This window comes from Pan paniscus, chromosome 22 (assembly GCF_029289425.2).
Source record: "Pan paniscus chromosome 22, NHGRI_mPanPan1-v2.0_pri, whole genome shotgun sequence".
In the NCBI taxonomy this organism is placed as follows: Eukaryota; Metazoa; Chordata; class Mammalia; order Primates; family Hominidae; genus Pan; species Pan paniscus.
The window spans coordinates 37,564,143-37,583,709 of record NC_073271.2 but is presented as its reverse complement, the minus strand read 5'-3'; the positions used below and the strand labels follow the sequence as shown (position 1 = coordinate 37,583,709).

General features: G+C 46.8%; 1 protein-coding gene across 2 annotated transcripts in view; it reads left to right on the top strand.

Moving 5' to 3' along the window:
• The first annotated feature begins 3,593 nt into the window (after positions 1-3,593).
• Positions 3,594-19,567, top strand: part of TMPRSS2 (transmembrane serine protease 2) — a 33,045-nt gene continuing 17,071 nt past the window's right edge. For both annotated transcript variants that reach the window (XM_034947921.4, XM_034947920.3), the window contains exons 1-4: positions 3,594-3,664; positions 7,192-7,414; positions 12,176-12,262; positions 13,261-13,380. In XM_034947921.4, coding sequence (XP_034803812.1) covers positions 3,650-3,664; positions 7,192-7,414; positions 12,176-12,262; positions 13,261-13,380 — 445 coding nt within the window. In that variant the 5' untranslated portion in view covers positions 3,594-3,649. The remainder of the gene's footprint in view (positions 3,665-7,191; positions 7,415-12,175; positions 12,263-13,260; positions 13,381-19,567) is intronic.

The window sequence follows — 19,567 nt, the reverse complement described above, 5'->3', positions numbered from 1 at the left end:
TGAGGAAATGCCTGTTTTGAAGATGAACAGGACTGAACGTGATTTCCTGGTCTTTTCAGGACAGCAGTGCTTCCCCTTGCAGATCTAATGTCAGAGCGGGACATTCCTCCCCTTGTTTTATTTTCAGTTGGAGAATGTTGTTGTTGTTGTTGTTGTTTGTTTTTGTTTTTTTTTTTGAGACAGAGTCTCTCTCTGTCACCCAGGCTGGAGTGCAGTGGCCTAATCTTGGCTGACTGCAACCTCTGCCTCCCAGGTTCAAGTGATTCTCCTGCCTCAGCCTCCCAAGTAGCTGGGATTACAGGCACCCACCATCATACCCAGCTAATTTTTGTATTTTTAGTAGAGATGGGGTTTCACCATGTTGGCCAGGCTGGTCTTGAACTCCTGACCTCAGGTGATCTGCCCGCCTTGGCCTCCCAAAGTGCTGGAATTATAGGCGTGAGCCACTGTGCCCGGCCCAGCTGGAGAATGCTACTGGCAGCATCACTCTGGTCTTCCATTCCAAAGTCCATGGTAGCTGATTTGGGCACACTGAATATTTTTGTTTATCATGTTCTGATTGCTGGAAGAGATAGGATTATCCTGTGACTGCCTCTGGGTCCCGTGGCTTTTATTTGACAATTAATGGTGGTGGCTCCCGGTGTTCCTTCCTTCCCTGGCTTCCTTGTTAGGGATCGTGAATGAATAGCAAGTGTGGGTTTTGAGTATTGATTCTTCACTCCTTTCAGAGGGCTTCTGAGCTGGGAGAGCCGCCAATGGGATCGAATTTTCACTTCCTGAAACTTCAACCAAACCTGTAACCGGGGAGATAGGAGAGCCGAGAAACCAGAGGCGTGAGAATGTGTTTGGTTAGGCAGGACTCTTTGAAAGCAATCTTAGGACGGTACTGAGTTCTTTCCTGCTTATGAGACAAGAATGCGGGATTTATTGTGTTGTCAAGCCTGAGGATCCTCTCTCTTCACAAAGCAGACATAGGCAAGGTCTATTAAGATGTGACTAAAAGGCTTAAATGTTTTCGATACATTTTAAATGGTGATCCTTCCCACCTGTATATTAGTCACTTTCCTTTCCTTATACCCAGGAAGGTGTGAACTTTAGTTTTAATCCTAGAAAAAATCCCAAAGCTACAACATGACCTGGTTCTTGTATTTTTATCTGTACTTGAAGAGTAAATAAATGATTGGTGCATGTTTGTTGTAACCTGTTGGGTGAGGTTTCTCGAGACTAAAAAGCCATATACTCATTTTCATTCATGGCAGGCTGTTGGGGTTTTATAGTTTAATGATTCAGCAACTAGTTCTGCTTAGGACACAGGAAAGCGATGGTGTACTGAAGCCAGCCCCACTCTACTTGACTCCGTGGTGGGCTTCATGTTGGTAGCCTGGAAATATTTACCAGAGGCAAACCTGCGAATCAAGACAGCCCTGTTTTCCTTCAGCAGGTTGTTAAATGTTTATCAGCTTTATAATTCCTCTTATTTAATGGAAAGTTATATAGCACTCATTTTATGCTAAGCATGAAGCACTTCATTAGTATTAACTCATTGAATGCCCTGGAGGTAGGTGTTACTATTATCTGCATTTGCAGATGGGGAAACTGAGGCACAGAACCTTCGATAGCTTCCTCCAGGTCATGGAGAGTGAGTGGCTGAGCCTGAGTTTGGATCTAGAGTCTAGTCTCAGAGGTCAGGGGCTGAACCGCTGCCCAGTGCTGCCTGCTGCTGTTCGAGCACCTGCTTTGTGCCAGCAACTGGGAAATATTCTTCTGTGGGCGTGTCACAGACAGTGGACACTGGTCTGGCCAGGTCCGAAGCCCAGAGCCTCCTCCAGGTTCTTGTTCCCTCATTGGGAACATGGTCTTGTGGATGGATAATCTTGAACCCTGTTTCTTAAAATATTCTTTGGTCATTTAAAGCCAAGTGGGAAGGGGCGGAAAAAAGCCCTTTATTTGCTCAGGAAGTGCATTTTAAAGAAAAAAAAATCGTCCAATGACACTTGTTAAAATGGTGAAGCGAACTTTATTCAGGACCACGGAGACAGGTACAGGGACCACAGCCAGCAGATTTTGCAGTGGGAAAAAGAGACTGGGATCCGCTTGAGTACAGTATGGGCAAGTGGGAGTTAATTTATAACCAAGGATCAGGGTGGGGTTGGTGGGTGGAAAAATGACAAAGAGAAAACATCAAGGGTAAGGGGGATTCTGGCTAAACCAACCAAACAGGATTCTTGCTGAAGACAGGCTGGGTGATCAGACATCACCTGTGGCACGGTGGAGGCTGAGGAACCCGATCAGATATCCAGAGTGATCAGATACCGAGGGTGGGAGGTTCTGGCTAAACTGACTAAGCAAGGTTTTTTGCTAAAACTGGATTTTACAAGGAAATGCACAGATGGCCTAGAAGGTTCAGGAGCTTGATATAAGTTTGATCAAGCAAAGAATCTTTGTCCATGGAAAGTGATGTCAGAATGCGGCTTTACTATACAGCATTTCGTGTTGACGGTATCTCTAGCTATTATTGTTAACTGTTCACAAAGGACAACAAACAAAATGGCCCACAGCTTTCTTTTCATTACTTCTAATCTTAGCAATGGTCAAAATGGTTGGCTCTGAATTTCTTTCCTTTTTGGGTTTGGGGTAGTAAATGGAGTGACTGTGGACATGTTTTATGGATTATTTTAAGCATACGTATCTATTAAAAATTGAGAAGCCCACATGGCCTGCTTTAAAAAGTCAACTGTGAGCTGTATCTGGTGCTGAGCCCTGAACCACCTGCTGGGCGGTGGGTGGCTACTGGCAGTGCCTGTGGACGTTCTCGGGGAAAGACGGTCTGATTGCACCTGCTCTTCCTCAGTTCCTAGCATTGTGAGGCACTCTTTCCCCACTCTCCCACAACCCTCAGCTTAACACAACTGTGGTGATTGCTTTGTCCGTTTTCCCATGAGGACCCTGAGATTTCAACAAGGTTCAGTAACTCACACATCGACACTTCCAGGGAGCTGTGTTGCCAGGAACTGGCCCAGGTCTTTCCCTCCTGGGCCCATCTTGTCCTTAATCTCTGCTGACATTGATGGGTTTAGTTACCTTGTCGTGTTTCTTCAATGTTTTATCCCATGCAGTCTCCCTTGAGTAGATGTTCTGTATAGGGGATATCACAGCTGCCTGGTGAGAACTGGGTTAAGTCCAGCAGGATGCCTGGGCTTAGTGACACTGGAGTTGTGGGTGGCCTTGAGCCCCAGGCAGTCCCCTGAGAGCCCTTCCCGATGGATGTTTGAGTCACTGAGTGTGTTCCTTCTTCTTTCTGGTCAGGCTGTCCTGGCCGCTGCACTTACAATTGCACCCCATCCTCCTACCCACTCTGATCCCAGAGGAGAGTGCTTCTGCTGTAACCTCTAAGGTACAAGTGGGTCCCAAAGTCCTTAAATATGGAGGGATGTGGGGAAGCAGTGGTGAAGATGCAGGCCAAAGGTCAGCAGGCAACACTGGTCTTTGTTGTAGGTAACCTTCATCTAGAGATTCTTCTAGTTCTTTCCAGATTTATCTTCTAAAAACTAACTGGTATGGAAATATTACAGTCCTGTAATTCTTTCTTCTAGGTCATATTGAACATTCCAGATACCTATCATTACTCGATGCTGTTGATAACAGCAAGATGGCTTTGAACTCAGTAAGTGGTTAATTATTACCTTCCTGGCCTTTTCTTTGTTCCCTTGTCCCTTCTGTTATTCCCAACATTGTCTGGGGTCAGCAATTGCAACGGCTATTTGTAGGGAATGCCGGGCCACGCTGATGCTGTTCAAGGCACCCTCTAGAAAGAGTGAGTCAGGTGCGCAGCCACACAGCTGCCCAGGTGAGTCGCAAAAGCCATGGCTGTTGGGTAGACGTGGGTGATATACATTCTCACCTTGACCTCATCCCTTCCTGCTTTGCAGGGCAGGGGGCAGGGACAAGGAGTGGGGACAGATGAGGCAGGATGGCGATAACAGGGGTATGTTCCAGGGAAGAGACCCACGTGGGATCCCATCAATGCCCAACTGAAGGACTAGGAAAAGTCATAACTGCATGAGGCATGGGCGGGCCCTCCCTCTCCCTGGAGCCCACTCCCTTTGGAGACAAATGTGGCTAATCTCTGCTCCCCATTGTAACTGACCCATTTGCCTTATACCTAAAATAAGTGCATTTAGTAAAGAGTTTTAAACACTTCCTAGATTCTATATCTGGAAAATAGACCTTGTTTTCCCCTTTATTTGTTACTGATATTCATTTTTTACTGGGTCTGTGTTTAATTTCAAGTCCACTGCTCAGGAATTTTCAGGGACAAACCTGCTTGCTAGTGGATGGCAAGTTCTCAGATGGCTGAGATTGCAGCCTCTGGCTCCCTCATTTAGATGAGAGATTACCTTGTGTTTTCCCTCTGTGTGCTGCTCTGGTTCAGAGCTGTAATCTTCGGACTTTTGAAGGACAGCATTAGTGAGTTATTAAGTGGAGGTGAACTCTGCGGGCCTTGTTTGGCTCATTCCATTGTAATCAACTTCCCTGGAGGCCTCATTTAAAGTTCTAAGAGCTATGCTGCCTCTGCTCAGAACACCTGTCCATTGAGTACAAACTTGCTGTCATTCTCTGAGGTCAATAAGAGACAAGGGGCAGGCCGGGCATGGTGGCTCATGCCTGTCATCCAGCCCTTTGGGAGGCCGAAGCAGGCAGATCACCTGAGGTTGGGAGTTCGAGACCAGCCTGACCAACATGGAGAAACCCCGTCTCTACTAAAAATACAAAAATTAGCCGGGTGTGGTGGTGCATGCCTGTAATCCCAGCTACTCAGGCGGCTGAGGCAGGAGAATCACTTGAACCTGGGAGGCAGAGGTTGCGGTGAGCCAAGATCGCGCCATTGCACTCCAGCCTGGGCAATGAGAGGGAAACACTGTCTCAAAAAAAAAAAAAAAAAAAAGGAGAGAGAGACAAGAGGCAGAAATTAATGAATAGGAAAAAGTTTTGCATGGGGGCCCTTAGATACAGATAAGAGGAAAATGTGGCCTCCCAGAGTGGCCCAGCCAACAGGTAACCGGGGAGAGCTGAAAGAAGGGGAAGATGTGGGCTGGTGGGGCCCAGAGCGGCCTGTTCGGGGCGAGTCTTGACAGGGTAGGTCTCGGGAAGGCAATTTTTAAGTAGGCTGAGGAAGGGGAGGTGGGCATTCTAAGAAGATAGGCACCAGCTGAAGGATGGAGCTGAGAATAAAATGCTACTTCTAGGCAGTTCCTTTCACATTTATGTATGGCCACACTCTGATCCAGAAATTTCATTTAAAGGGATTTAGCTACACCTTTCTACCCTCTGCACAAAAATGCATGTAATGTGTAAGAATGTTTATTGCAGCAGAGCTGCTAACAGACCATGTTGTGAACCACTCAAATTTCCATTAATAGCAGATGATGAGTGAATGACGATACATTCCTTATACGAGAGAAGAGGATGTAGAAGAGGTATTTGCAGGATAACACAGAGACTATGCTCCTTTAGGAACATTTCTTCACTCAGTTTTTTTCTCTGCAAAATGTTTGTATTAATTCATACCTGTGCCAGTCTCGCTGGCAGTGGGAGGGATTATGGTGAGCGCTCAAGGAGATTATGAGTACAGGAGCCTGGTGGCAACTGAGTTCTCCAATGTTAGCTATTATTCTTCTCATTATAATTATGATATTGCTAGTTTACAGTTTTGTATATTCAAGGAAAAGACTGGAGGAACTAAAAGTACAGGATTTTGGCTTAATGGATTCTAACTCCAAACCTCTACACAACTTTTTAAAATTATTACTATATTTTACTAAATCCCAATGTCTGCCACTTTTTTTTTTTAATTTTAAAGAATACATAGCCCATTGGGCAAACTTGGGTTTGCATGCTTGGCTTTTCAGCAGATGTGGAAGCCCTGGGGTGGGTTCGCCCTGGCTTGTGTGGTTCTCGAGTTTGAGTCTGTACGTCTCGAGTGGGTCAGGGGCCTCAGAGCTTTGCTGCCATTGATTTCTCCCCAACAGCAGACAAAGTCTCACAATGACCTCAATTTTCCCTCTTTCTTTCTTTTGAAGGACCCATTTTTCATGGTACTTGTCTTGACTGTTTTCATAGTGTTTTTTTTTTTTTTTTTTGAGACGGGAGTTTCGCTCTTGTCACCCAGGCTGGAGTGTAGTGACGTGATCTCCATTCACTGCAACTTCCGCCTCCCGGGTTCAAGCAATTCTCCCGCCTCGGCCTCCCAAGCAGCTGGAACTATAGGCGTGCACCACCATATCTGGCTAATTTTTTGTATTTTTAGTACAGATGGGGTTTCACCATGTTGGCCAGGCTGGTCTCAAACTCCTGACCTCAGGTGATCCACCTGCTTTAGCCACCCAAAATGCTGGGATTACAGGAGTGACCCACTGCGCCCAGCCAAATCTGTATTTTTGTATGTAGAGGGAAATAATTTTCTCAACCGTAATCGTGAATAAATATTGTATTAAATTGTCATGAAGGAACTCCTGTTTAATAAATAGACATGTAAGAAAAAAAGAATGAATAGTAAAACCAAACCAAAACAAAAAACTTTGGTAATTGAAAGTTCTGGTTAGTTTTTATTCTAAATAAGTTCAATGTTTGACATAGTTGTAGACACCTAGGGAGAATCTGTAGTACCTTTTCTTTTCTATTACTTTTTTTTTTTTTTTTTTTGAGACAGAGTCTTGCTCTGTCGCCAGGCTGGAGTACGGTGGTGAGATCTCGGCTCACTGCAATCTCTGCCTCCCAGGTTCAAGCCATTCTCCTGCCTCAGCCTCCCGAGTACCTGGGATTATAGGCGCCCACCATCATACCCAGCTAATTTTTGTATTTTTAGTAGAGAGAGGGATCCACCATGTTGGCCAGGATGGTCTCGATCTCCTGACCTCATGATCCGCCCGCCTCGGCCTCCCAAAGTGCTGGGATTACAGGCATGAGCCACAGCACCCAGCCTTGTAGTACCTTTTTAATATCTTGTCACTTTCTTATTAATCTCTAACTGTACAAGTTGTATAGACAGGATGCATATTTCACAAAATAAAATAAAAACATTATCAATTTAAAAGATCATTGGTATAGCTGTGATATGATGTGATAGTTTGTATGTAACCCTTTAGTGCAAATAAGAGTTTTATATTATTCATCTTCTTTTCAATTGTTTAGGGGTCACCAACAGCTATTGGACCTTACTATGAAAACCATGGATACCAACCGGAAAACCCCTATCCCGCACAGCCCACTGTGGCCCCCACTGTCTACGAGGTGCATCCGGCTCAGTACTACCCATCCCCCGTGCCCCAGTACGCCCCGAGGGTCCTGACGCAGGCTTCCAACCCCGTCGTCCGCATGCAGCCCAAATCCCCATCCGGGACAGTGTGCACCTCAAGTAGGATTCTCTTTGTGTTTATTTCCTGTAATAAACCGGGGGTCCCGCGTCTACCTCCCCAGTGGGCTCTCTGCTCCCACCACCACTGTCGCCAGCTCTCCTGGTCTGACCCTTCTCCTCCATCTGCCGGAGCCAGCCTGTCTTCATGCCTTTCCACTCTCTTCCTGCTGGGTCAAAGCTGTCGCTGCCAGGCCTAGCCTCTTGCCCAGGGCCTGCAGATACCTCCCTCTTCCGTTAACTCTCCTGTACAGCTTTGCCTGTTCTACTCAGCGTAGGCTTTCGAGATCACCTTCTCTGGGTTTCTTGGCTGTGTGGTTTATTGGTGGCTGCTCTTGAATAAATGGTAAGCTTCCAAGAGCAGAAATCAACTATCTTACCTTTCTTTGTCATACAGTCCCCTGGATATGACAGGTCATGTTTAAGATGCTCCCTGTTACTTTGCGTTTAGTGGATGACCTGGCTGGTGCGGTTGTCACACAGAAGTATCTGAGCTGTCTCACTGGGCTTCGGGGTCCTGCGGGTGGCCGGAGCAGACCAGAGCGAGTGTGGGAGGACTGGAGGTTAAATTTTATTTACTGTCACTTCAGTCCCTCCTCTTCCTCACCCTACCATTCATCTCCTTTCTTTGCCATTTCATTTGGTCTCATGTCTTTCCAGTCCGCCCCCTCTTGCACTGCCTCCCAGCTGTTAATTCAGGCTAGTTTCAGTGCTAAGAATTGTCCAGGTGGAACCCGCCCAGCAGTGGCTACGCCAAAGATCTTTTACATTGATCTTTTAATTGATAGTGCTTTTATTTTATTTTGTGAAATGTGCATCCTGTCTCTACTACTTGTACAGTTAGAGATTCGTCAGAATGTGAATTTCCATGTGTCCACATCACATAATCAGTCATCAACGTGATTAATGCCAGTGCTCTGTGAAGCCCTGTCTGTCCCCACCTCTCCCCCACTCAGGACAAGTGCTGTCGTTCCTGCGTTTCTACCCCTCCTCTCACCCCCTCACCCTTCACAAATGGCTCTTCCACCCTGTTCCTCTCCAGCCACCTCCTGTCTCTGAGTTTTCTACCCCTTCATGAGCCTTAATTCCTTTCTCTCCCTTCTCTCTTTCTCTCTTTCCCTTCTTCCGATGCTCCCCACCAAGCAGATACTTGTGTTTGCACTGATGTTCTTCTGGGGGTGGTTGGATAGGTCAAGGCCAGTGGTTCTCAGTCAGGACAATTTGGACCCCCAGAGACAATTGGCAGTGTCTGGGGACAGTGTGGGTGGTTACAAGTGGGGAGAGGGTGCTGCTCCTAAGTAGGCACCGGGGATGCTGCTAAACCTCCTGCAAGGCACAAGACAGCCCCCCGACAGCAAAGAATCCTCCAGGCAAAATACCGCTTAGTGTGGAGGTTGGGAACTCCTGATCTTTGTCCATCATGGGGATGGAAGGAAGCCAGGGTGAAAGGGATAAGGAACTGTCTGTGTGAGCTACCCCCCTAAGAAAGGGCAGTGAAGGCCCTCTCCTGAAGTCAGCATCTCCAGACGGTGGTGTTCCCACCAGTGACGGCTAAACCCGGGAAGGCAAACGAACCCCTGGCCCACATGATGGACACATTTCCACGTTTCCTGGGAAAGACTAGATGATGACAGAGTTGGACAGGGATATATCAGTCCCTTATCAGTTGCTTTTATAAGGGAAGAATATGAACCTACGTGTATGATTTTTGCATTATAAAATTTATAAACTCAGAAATAATTTAGTAATTTAATTGAACTTATCCTGGTACTATTTTTAAGAAAACACTGTTGGCATCTAATATATAGAAATGTATACATTTCGAAAGTGTAATGTTTGGCTTTGAAACTCTTCTCCCAGTTATTGAGTAGCACCAATTCAGAAGCACCCATCAGGAGTATAAGGAATTTTTCTAGACTTAATGTATTTATTTGCTTTAGCAACAGCTGTAGAAGGTTGATGATTGAATAGGAGTGAATACACAGCTTAAAGCTTAGGCTTTGGAGAATCGAAGGTCCATAGTCCTCCAAATGTGCGTGTGAAACAAGCAGTTAAACATGAGAAACCTTAAGGCCGAGTTGACAACCTTAAGTTGGTCATGATTGAGGGAAATGGATAGTGGGTTGTGTGTGCGTGTTTTTTTTTGTTGTTTGTTTGTTTGTTTTTTGAGACAGAGTCTCGCTCTGTCACCCAGGCTGGAGTGCAGTGGCATGATCTCAGCTCACTGCAACCTCTGCCTCTCAGGTTCAAGCGATTCTCCTGCCTCAGCCTCCTGAGTAGCTAGAACTACAGGTGCGCTACTGCGTCTGGCTAATTTTTGGATTTTTAGTAGAGATGGGGTTTTGCCATGTTGGCCAGGCTGGTCTCGAACTCCTGACATCAGGTGATCCTCCTGCCTTGGCCTCCCAAAGTGCTGGGATCCACTCCCAAAGTGCATGGGTGGTATGAGCCACCGTGCTGGGCCAGTGAGTTGTAATTAAACTGTGCAACAGCAGCCATGACAAGCCAAGACCCAGTGGTGTCTGTACTGACCACGCGCTGACTACAGATGCCCGTCCAGCAAAGTAAACTTGAGGGCTTCCCGCTTTACACACGCTCCTGGTGAGAACTGTACAGATTGGCACATGCTCAGTGTGAGGTTCAGGATACCTATTTGAATAGCCCTCATCTCAGCAGACCAGTTATTTTATCTTGGATAAAATGGCACTCGGGAAGCCATAGACGGAGGAAAGTGTCCTTGGTAACGGGCCAGAGAGGGCATCTGGAATTTCTCTCATGAACTACCTTGGCCCCAGCTTGCCTCCATCATATATAATCATTGCAGCCGAGTTATGAGAACATCGTGTGCCTGGGCATGGCCCTCAGACCAGTGGTGCTGGCCTCATCTGTGAGCCTGTTAGAAATTCAGATTCAGGTCGGGTGCAGTGGCTCACACCTGTAATCCCAGCACTTTGAGAGGCCGAGGCGAGTGGATCACTTGGGCCCAGGAGTTCGAGACCAGCCTGGGAAACATGGTGAAACCTCATCTACCAAAAATGGGCCAGGCATGGTGGTGCACATCTGTGGTCCCAGCTACTTGAGAGGTTGAAGTGGAAGGATGGCTTGAGCCCAGGAGGTGGAGGCTGCAGTGAGCCATGATTATGCCACTGCATTCCAGCCCGGGCAACAAGCAAGACCCTGTCTCAAAAAAAAAAAAAAAATGCAATGCAGATTCATGCCCGACCCCCAACTGAAACAGAATCTCTGGTGATGGGAACCACCACATTCCCCAGGTAATTCTTAAGCCTGTAACAGTTTGAGAGTGATGGTAGAATTATCAGAATGTTGTCACAAACAGAGAGGCATGGCATTGAGCCCTCAGCAGATGGGTCAGCTCTGAGCTTATCACCCTGGCAGACCTCTGGAGGCACAGGTGTGGCCAGGTGGGGAGTTCCAGGCTGCCACACCACCTCTCCAGCCTGGGAGGGTCTGTTCAAATGCCTTCTCCTCCCCTCTCCTCCACCTCTGCACCTTTCTTCAGGGAAAGCTCCTGGGAGCTCCTGGACCTGGGCTGCTGGGCATCACTGGGGTGATGGGGATGGATGCCCTCCCTCCTGGCCCATGAGCTGGCTGAGCCCAGCGTCTGACTCTGCCATGCCTCTCTGGCACCTGTAGCTGTCTTCTGAACTCTGTGTGACTTTTGGCTTACCCTCTGACCAATAATGCTATGTCTCACTAGAGAAAAATCAGTGACCTTTTCCAAATTCATTTTTTTTCTGAAATGTGCTTTTCCTCTGAGTTTGGTATTTCTGCACTTGGACCAAAAGGCCTGCACTGGCGCTGTCCAGCAGGACTTAGGGACACCATGGGAAGGTTCTACAGCTGCACTGTCTGACATGGTAGCCACCAGCCACATATGATGACTGAGCACTTCAATTTACATCATTTTACTTAATTCCATGGGACATTAATTAAATAGCCACATGTGGCTTTGGTGGATGTCCGAATGGGACAGTAGCATCCATTCGCTAAATAGCCTTGGGTAAGACAATTTATTCTGCTTTGAGTACCACTAACAGAGTGATGATAGTTTTTAGGACAGTATTATTATTTTGCTTATGCTTGTAATTACCAAGATGAGGTCTTAGTTCTTTTTTTTTTTTACATTAATCATCTGCCTATTTTAAGACCCTCTTTTAGCATACTATCTTTTTTTTTTTTTTTTTTTTTTAGACAGAGTTTTTGCTCTGTCGCCCAGGCTGGAGTGCAGTGGTGTGATCTCGGCTCACTGCAACCTCTGCCTCCTGGGTTCAAGTGATTCTCCTGCCTCAGCCTCCCAAGTAGCTAGGATTACAGGCACCTGCCACCACGCCCAGCTAATTTTTGTATTTTTAGTAGAGACGAGGTTTCACCATGTTGGCCAGGCTGGTCTTGAACTCTTGACCTCAGGTGATCCACCCACCTCAGCCTCTCAAAGTGTTAGGATTACCTGCATGAGCCACTGCGCCCAGCGAAGCATATCATACTTTTTAAAAGAGCCTAACCTCCGTGTACTTTGCTGAAGATCACAGCTTCCTCCTGTTGGTCTCCAAATTGCATAAGGTTTAGTGTTATGGAAGAAGTAGGATCGTCCATGATATTTCTTAAAATTAAAAGTCACATTTTTAAGTGTATATGAAATAATTATTTCTTAATGTGGTGTACTATAAAAATAATAGATAACATTTGAGAGCATGACTTCTAAACAACTCTGGTCTGAACGTTGCACTCTCCTCCTTCTTCCAGAGACTAAGAAAGCACTGTGCCTCACCTTGACCCTGGGGACCTTCCTCGTGGGAGCTGCGCTGGCCGCTGGCCTACTCTGGAAGTTCAGTAAGTGCAGGGAGCCTCGATCCCACCATGTGCTCCTGCAGTCCCCAGTGCTCTGAGCCAGACCCTGCTCTCTGGGCTATTGAGACCTCTGGAGGCCCTCCATGAGGTTCCTCTCTTACATAACGAGGCTGTCTCTCTTCCCTTCTCTTGTTTAGCTATGAGATTGACACATCATGGGGAAAGCATTTAGAATGTACCCAGTGCTTTGGGGTGCTTGGTGCCACCCAGCACTGTGAGCACAGGTTCTTCTACCTTGGGGCCACACCCAGTTACCTGTATCTCACTGCACAGCAGTGGCTGTTGGGGACCAGGCCCGCCCCTCCATGTCCCACCTCCTGCAACTGCAGCCTGAGCCTTCCCATCAGCCTGGGGTGGTGCAGACTCATGCGCCATTGTGGATCCTTCAAGTTACCTGTGTGGCAGAGAGGACGTGTGAGTGCCGTCCAAACCCAAACACTGAGAGGGTCCTTCCCATTGCCCCCACGGAAGTAAGGTGCCCCAGTGCTAATTCCACTTATACTTGCTGGTGGCAAGGACACTTCTCCTCCTTATTAAAGTGGGGGATTGGCTGGGTGAGGTGGCTCACGCCTGTTATCCCAGCACTTTAAGAGGCCAAGGCAGGTGGACCACCTGAGGTCAGGAGTTTGAGACCACCAGCCTGGCCAACATGTTGAAACTCCATCTCTACTAAAAATACAAAAATTAGCCAGGCGTGGTGGCGTGCACCTGTAATCCCAGCTACTTAGGAGGCTGGGGCAGGAGGATCACTTGAACCCAGGAGTTGGAGGTTGCAGTGAGCCAAGATTGTGCCCCTGCACTCCAGCCTGGGTGACAGAATGAGACTTCATCTCAAAAACAAAACAAAACAAAACAAAACACAGTGGGGCCAGGAGTTGGAGGCTGCAGCGAGCTACAGTAATGCCACCATGTTCCTCACTCCATGAGGCTCATTGGGTTTCTCAGCCTGATGGGCACCTCTCTTCTGTTTTCTCTGCAAGTGGGCAGCAAGTGCTCCAACTCTGGGATAGAGTGCGACTCCTCAGGTACCTGCATCAGCCCCTCTAACTGGTGTGATGGCGTGTCACACTGCCCCGGCGGGGAGGACGAGAATCGGTGTGGTGAGTCAGCCTTGGCCTTGGGAAGGGACTCCTCTGCTCACCTTAGAGACAGCAGCCAGGTCCAGGGGCCTTTGGGTGACTGGGCCTGGCGTGCGTCCAGTACGCTGACACATGATGTCATTGAATCCCTGCTCCAGGCTGAGCCCTGGGGCTCAGAGAGGTTGTGTTTCCGGCCCAACCTCACCCAGCAGGTGGGAGATGACAGGGCCACCGAGGACTGTGTCATTGGAACCACACGTGCTCTGAACTGCCACAGGAAGTCAGTTAAGATGAGCAAACTGTTTATAAAGTTGGAGATGCAGGCTAGGAACGGTGGCTCATGCCTGTAATCCCAGCACTTTGGGAGGCCGAGGCAGGTGGATCACCTGAGGTCAGGAGTTTGAGACCAGCCTGACCAATATGGTGAAACCTTATCTCCACTAAAAATACAAAAATTAGCCAAGCGCGGTGGCGGGTGCCTATAATTCCAGCTATTCAGGAGGCTGAGGCAGGAGAATCACTTCAACCTGGGAGGCGGAGGTTGCAGTGAGCTGAGATCACGCCACTGCATTCCAGCCTGGGAGACAGAGCTGGCTCAAAAAATAAATAAATTAATTAAAAACAAAATTGGAGATGCACTATGTTATTTTCAAAACAAGCTGCCTTTAAAGATCTATCTGTTGTCACAGAGTGGGCTCATCTGTTTCATTTTATTTTCTGTGGTTTATCTATTTATTTATTTTAATGAACTAGGAAGCATTGCTCCTATTTATGGCATACCACATGATGTTTGGATACATGTATGCCTGTGGCATGGCTAAGTCAAGCTAGAACATGGGCCTTACCTCATATATGTGTCTTATTAAGAACACATAAAACCTACTCTTGTAGTGATTTTCAAATATGCAACATATAGTTTATTAACTGCAGTCACTATGATGTACAATAGATCTCTCGAACTTATTCCTCCTGTCTAAGATTTTGTGACCTCTGACCAACACCTCCCCAGTGCTGTCACCCCCCGCCCCCAGCCTCTGATAGCTGCCTTTCTACTCTCTGCTTCTGTGAGTTTGATGTTTTTACATTCCACATGTAAGTGGCCTCATGCAGTGTTTCTGTCTCTGTGTCTGGCTTGTTCACTTAGTGTAATGTCCTCCAGCTTCATCTATGTTGTTGGAAATGACAGGATTTCCTTCTTTCTTGTGGCTGAATAGTATTGCCTTGTGCATATACACCACATTTTCTTTATCCCTTCATTCACTGATGGACTCTTAGGTTGATGTCATGTCTTGGCCGTTATGAAAAATGCCGCAGTGAGCGTGGGTGTGCAGGTCCCTCTTCAACACACGGATTTCCTTTCCTTTGGATATAAACCCAGCAGTGAGATTGCTGGATCACATGGCAGTTCTGTTTCTCACCTTTTGAGGAAACTCCCTACTGTTTTCCATAATGGCTGTAGCAACTTCCACTCCCACCCCCACGGTGCAAAGTCTCCATTTCTCTTCTACAACCTCACCAACTCCTGTTATTTTCCATCTTTTTGATAGTAGCCATTTGAAGAGGTATGAGATGATACCTCATTGTGGTTTTCATTTGCATTTTTATTTGTATTTTTCATGAATTTTTGAGGGTGATTTCAAGGGTAGTTAGTGACTGGAACAGGGAAACGATCCTGAGTATGAGGGTTGTGCTAATCATCCCCCTCCTGCCAGCTGTGTACGGAACGGGGCTCTGCAGATGGCAGGGAGCTGGCTCGTTTCTCTTTAAGAGCTGCCTTTTACTTTTCTTTCTCTTCCTTTAAAACTTATTTCCTGGCCGGACGCAGTGGCTCATGCCTGTAATCCCAGCAGTTTGGGAGGCCGAGGTGGGCGGATCACGAGGTCAGGAATTCCAGACCAGCCTGGCCAACATGGTGAAACCCCGTCTCTACTAAAAATACAAAAATTAGCCAGACGTGGTGGTGCGGGCCTGTAGTCCCAGCTACTCGGGAGGCTGAGGCAGGAGAATCACTTGAACCTGGGAGGAGGGGGTTGCAGTGAGCCGAGATTGCGCCACTGCACTCCAGCCTGGGCGACAGAGCCAGACTCCATCTCAAAAAACAAAAAAAAGTCATTTCCCAAGCACAGCCATGTATTCCAGGCTTGCGGATCAGCGTTGGTGGTGGTGTGTGCTCTCATATCTTAGTTCCCGCTAAGCACACTCTGACATGTTTACACTAGAACCATTTGTTTTTTCTAGAAATAGAAATTTCAGAATTGTAGAGTCAGAGGACTTACCAGAAATCTCTTAGGTAGTTCTCCTCCCCTCCCTCAAGTGCAGTCCTAACCTCCTGGAGTTTTCTGTAGAAACCACAAGCCTCAGAGCTGGCCGAGAATTCTAGCCAAAGATTTTTCCATGCCAAAGTAATCCCCCCTCTCCTAAGGGCCATCCTTGGTGGGGACTGGTTTCCTGTTAAGCCCTCGCTGTCAGTCGTGGCTGTGGAATTTCCTGGTGAGGAGCACTGGCCCGTGGAGCTCGGCCCTCGTGCCGGCCTTGAGCAGGCCCAAGTGTTCTGTGTTCTTGATACCTTTCCTCCAGCACAGTCTTGCTTCCCAGAAAAAGGTTTGCACTTGAAAATGATGCATTTGCTGATTAAACATAGTTCTTTTGCTTTATTTGGTTTCTAAAATAAAGTGGGGAGTTTTTGAGATTGAGTAGCGTGAGGTTAAGATAGCACGTGGAATGGCTTTTTCTTTTCTTTCTATTTTTTTTTTTTTTTTTTTCCTGGAGACAGGGTTTCACTCTGTTGCCCAGGCTGGAGTGCAGAGGCATGACCATGGCTCACTGCAACTTCGATGTCCTGGGGTTAAGCGATCCCCCAGCCTCAGCCCCCCAAGTGGCTGGGACTACAGGTGCTCGCCACCACACCTGGCTAATTTTTGTATTTTTTGTAGAAATTGGGTTTCGTCAATGTTGTCCAGACTGGTCTCGAACTCCTGACCTCAAGCAATTCTCCCGCCTCAGCCTCCCAGACTGCTGGGATTACAGGCGTGAACTATCGCGCCTGGCCTGGAATGGCTTTTGATGTTCTCCTATGTGCACATGTGGGTGAATAAACACCAACAAAGTCCTTATGTTACCTGAAGAGTTGCTCTCTTCTTAATATTTAAGTCGTATTTATTTAAATACTTTAATAGTTGTACACTATTAAAGTATTATTAGGTCAAAATCAAGGAAGTACAAAAGGGTATGCCGTGAAAAATCTCTTCTTCCTTGCTCTGCTTACTTACCTACCCCGCATCCCCCCATACACCCCAGACACACACACACACACACACACACACACACACACACACGCATCACTCCCATACATGCCCACCTGTTTACCAGCCAATCACATTTCTTGGGGCAACTCATCTGAGTTGCTTCTCTTTCCAGAGAGTTTTTGCATAAAGAAGCACAGGTATTTCTGCGTTACCATGACCCTATTTCCCAGTGGTTCCTAGCCAGTTGACTCTCCTGCACTGGATACCATCCTGGACAGCATTCCTTAGGGAAATGAGCCCCCTGTTTTTTCCCACCATGGCACAGTTGGTCCTTTGCATGGATGCACCATTATTGCCCCTGTCTCTTCTTGGTGGACCTTAAGGTTTTCTCCACCCTTTTGCTGTAACACACACTGCTCCAAGTGTGTGAGCATATCAGTAGGAAACGCTTCCAGGAGTAGAACTGCTAGGTCAGAGGGTGTGTGGATCTGTAACCTGACAGACCTAGACCGGCTTCAGTTTGGTTTCATCCAGTTTCCATATTGATTATTCATATAAAACGAAACAGACAAACAACGCTGTGCATGTATTCTCTCTTAGACCAGAACAGGCATAGGGTGCACTTTTAATTTGTCCATTTCGTAGAGTAGAAATTGTTTTTGCTGAAATGCACACCTTAGGATGCTGAAGAATATGACCCGTCCCATGGAAAACATTAAAAAATGTGTGTAGCGCTTTCTTCCCAAGGGTGTGTGTGTGTGCATATTTTAACACTCATTCACTTTCTACTTCCGTTGCTATCCTTTCTGTGAGTCTTTCTCAGAATCTCAGAAAAGAAACTAAATTGTTCACTCTAGTTAACAATGCTGTACTCTATACCTGGAATTTGCTAAAAGGGCAGATTTTAAGTATTCTCGCCACAGAAAAGAGAAAAGAAAATGGTAATTATGTGAGGTGGTGGACATGTTAACTAGCTTTATTACGGTGAGCATTTCACAGCGGATATCCAGTCATCACGCTGTACACATTAAACATGTACAATTGGGTTTTTTTTGAGACAAGGTCTCCTTCTGTCACCCAGTCTGGAGTGCAGTGGCTCAGTCATGGCTCATTGCAGCCTCGACCTCCTGGGCTCAATCCATCCTTCCCCAACAGCCTCCTGAAAAGCTGGGGCCACAGGCATGTACCATCATGCCAGGCTAATGCATATATATTTATATTTTTTGGTGGAGATGGGGTCTTGCCATATTGCCCAGGCTGGTCTCGAACTGTGGGCTCAAGTGATCCTCCCGCCTTGCCCTTCCAAAGTGCTGAGATTACAGGCATGAGCCACAGCACCGGGCCTACATGTAAAATTTTTATTTGTCAACTATACTTTGACAAAGCTGAGAAAAAAAATCCTAATATTTAAAAAAAAAAAAAAAAGGACTAGCTTGAGACCTTTTCCAGCTCTCTGGCTTATCAGCTGCCGTCTCTTCCAGGTGCAGATAGCTGGAAGGGAAAGAAAATCCCTAAAATTACCCACAAGCCAAGAATGAAGTGTCTCCCTTTGAGCCACAGTGGCAGTTTTGTTTTTAATCATAGAAACGTATTTTGAGCCGGGTGTGCTGGCTCATGCCTGTAATCCCCGTACTTTGGGAGGCCGAGGTGGGGGGCGGAGGGGGTGGGGATCCCCTGAGGTCAGGAGTTCGAGACCAGCCTGACCAACATGGAGAAACCCCGTCTCTACTAAAAATACAAAATTAGCCGGCGTGGTGGTGCATGCCTGTAATCCCAGCTACTCATGAGGCTGAGTCAGGAGAATCTCTTGAACCCAGGAGGTGGAGGTTGCGGTGAGCTGAGATTGTGCCATTGCACTCCAGCCTGGGCAACAAGAAAAAAAAAAAAAAGAAGAGGAAGAAGTGTATTCATTTCAGTTACTTTTAAAAAAGTGAACAGACTTTATATTTTAGAGCGGTTTTAGGTTTACAGAAAATGAAACAGACAGGGCAGCGAGCTCCTTGTACTCCTCCCCAGCACACAGTTGCCCTGTTATGAACATCCCACATCAGTGCTGTGCGTTCATTAACACCGATGAACCTGATGCATACATTATGATGAACTGAAGTCCTGGACTTCACCCTTTCTCTTGTACAGTTCTGTGGGATTTGACAAATGCATAATGCTGTACAGCCACAATGATAGTATCGTCCAGAGTAGTTCTCCTGCCTTAAAACCTCTTCTGCTGCACCTGTTTCTCTCTCCCCACTCACCCCAGCTATCTGATCTTTTTAGTGCCTCCGAAGTTTTGGTCTTTTCAGGATGTTGTAGCATTGGAATCATGGAGTATGTAGCCTTCACCACATACACCTTACTTCACTTTGTTGGCTTCCTTTGCTTAGTAATATGCATTCAAGTTTCCTCCATGCCTTTTCATGGCTTGATAGCTCATTTCTTTTTAGCACCAAATAATATTCCGTTGTCCAGATGTAGCACAATGTTTATCCATTCATGTAACCTGTGACCGACTCACAGGTAGGATGTGGAATCACTCACCACAGAGGCATTAGACAATAATCAGACCCAAGTCATTTCATGGGGGAACAAGCCCACAGGTACCAGACTGTCCAGTGAGTCAGGGCCACTCGTAGGAAGTAAGAAGAGAGGCTAGAGCATCGCCAGGTCCTCACTTTATACTTTAAGTCCATGTATATTTCTCCCAAACCACACAGCATTGTTTCCATGCTTTCAGCTTTGCATGAATAACGTGATACTGAACGCATCATTTAGCACTTGCTCTCTTTCCCACAGCGCTGTTTTCAAGCTTCTTCCTGTTCATGATGCTCTGCTTAACCCTTAAGCTGCATGGGATTCTGTTCTGCGAATACGCCCACCCCATGTATTATCCTGCCCAGCGAAAAGTCCCCAAAACTCTGGATGGTGGTTACCTCTAGGGAGGGAGAGAAGAGATTGGGAATAGGGAG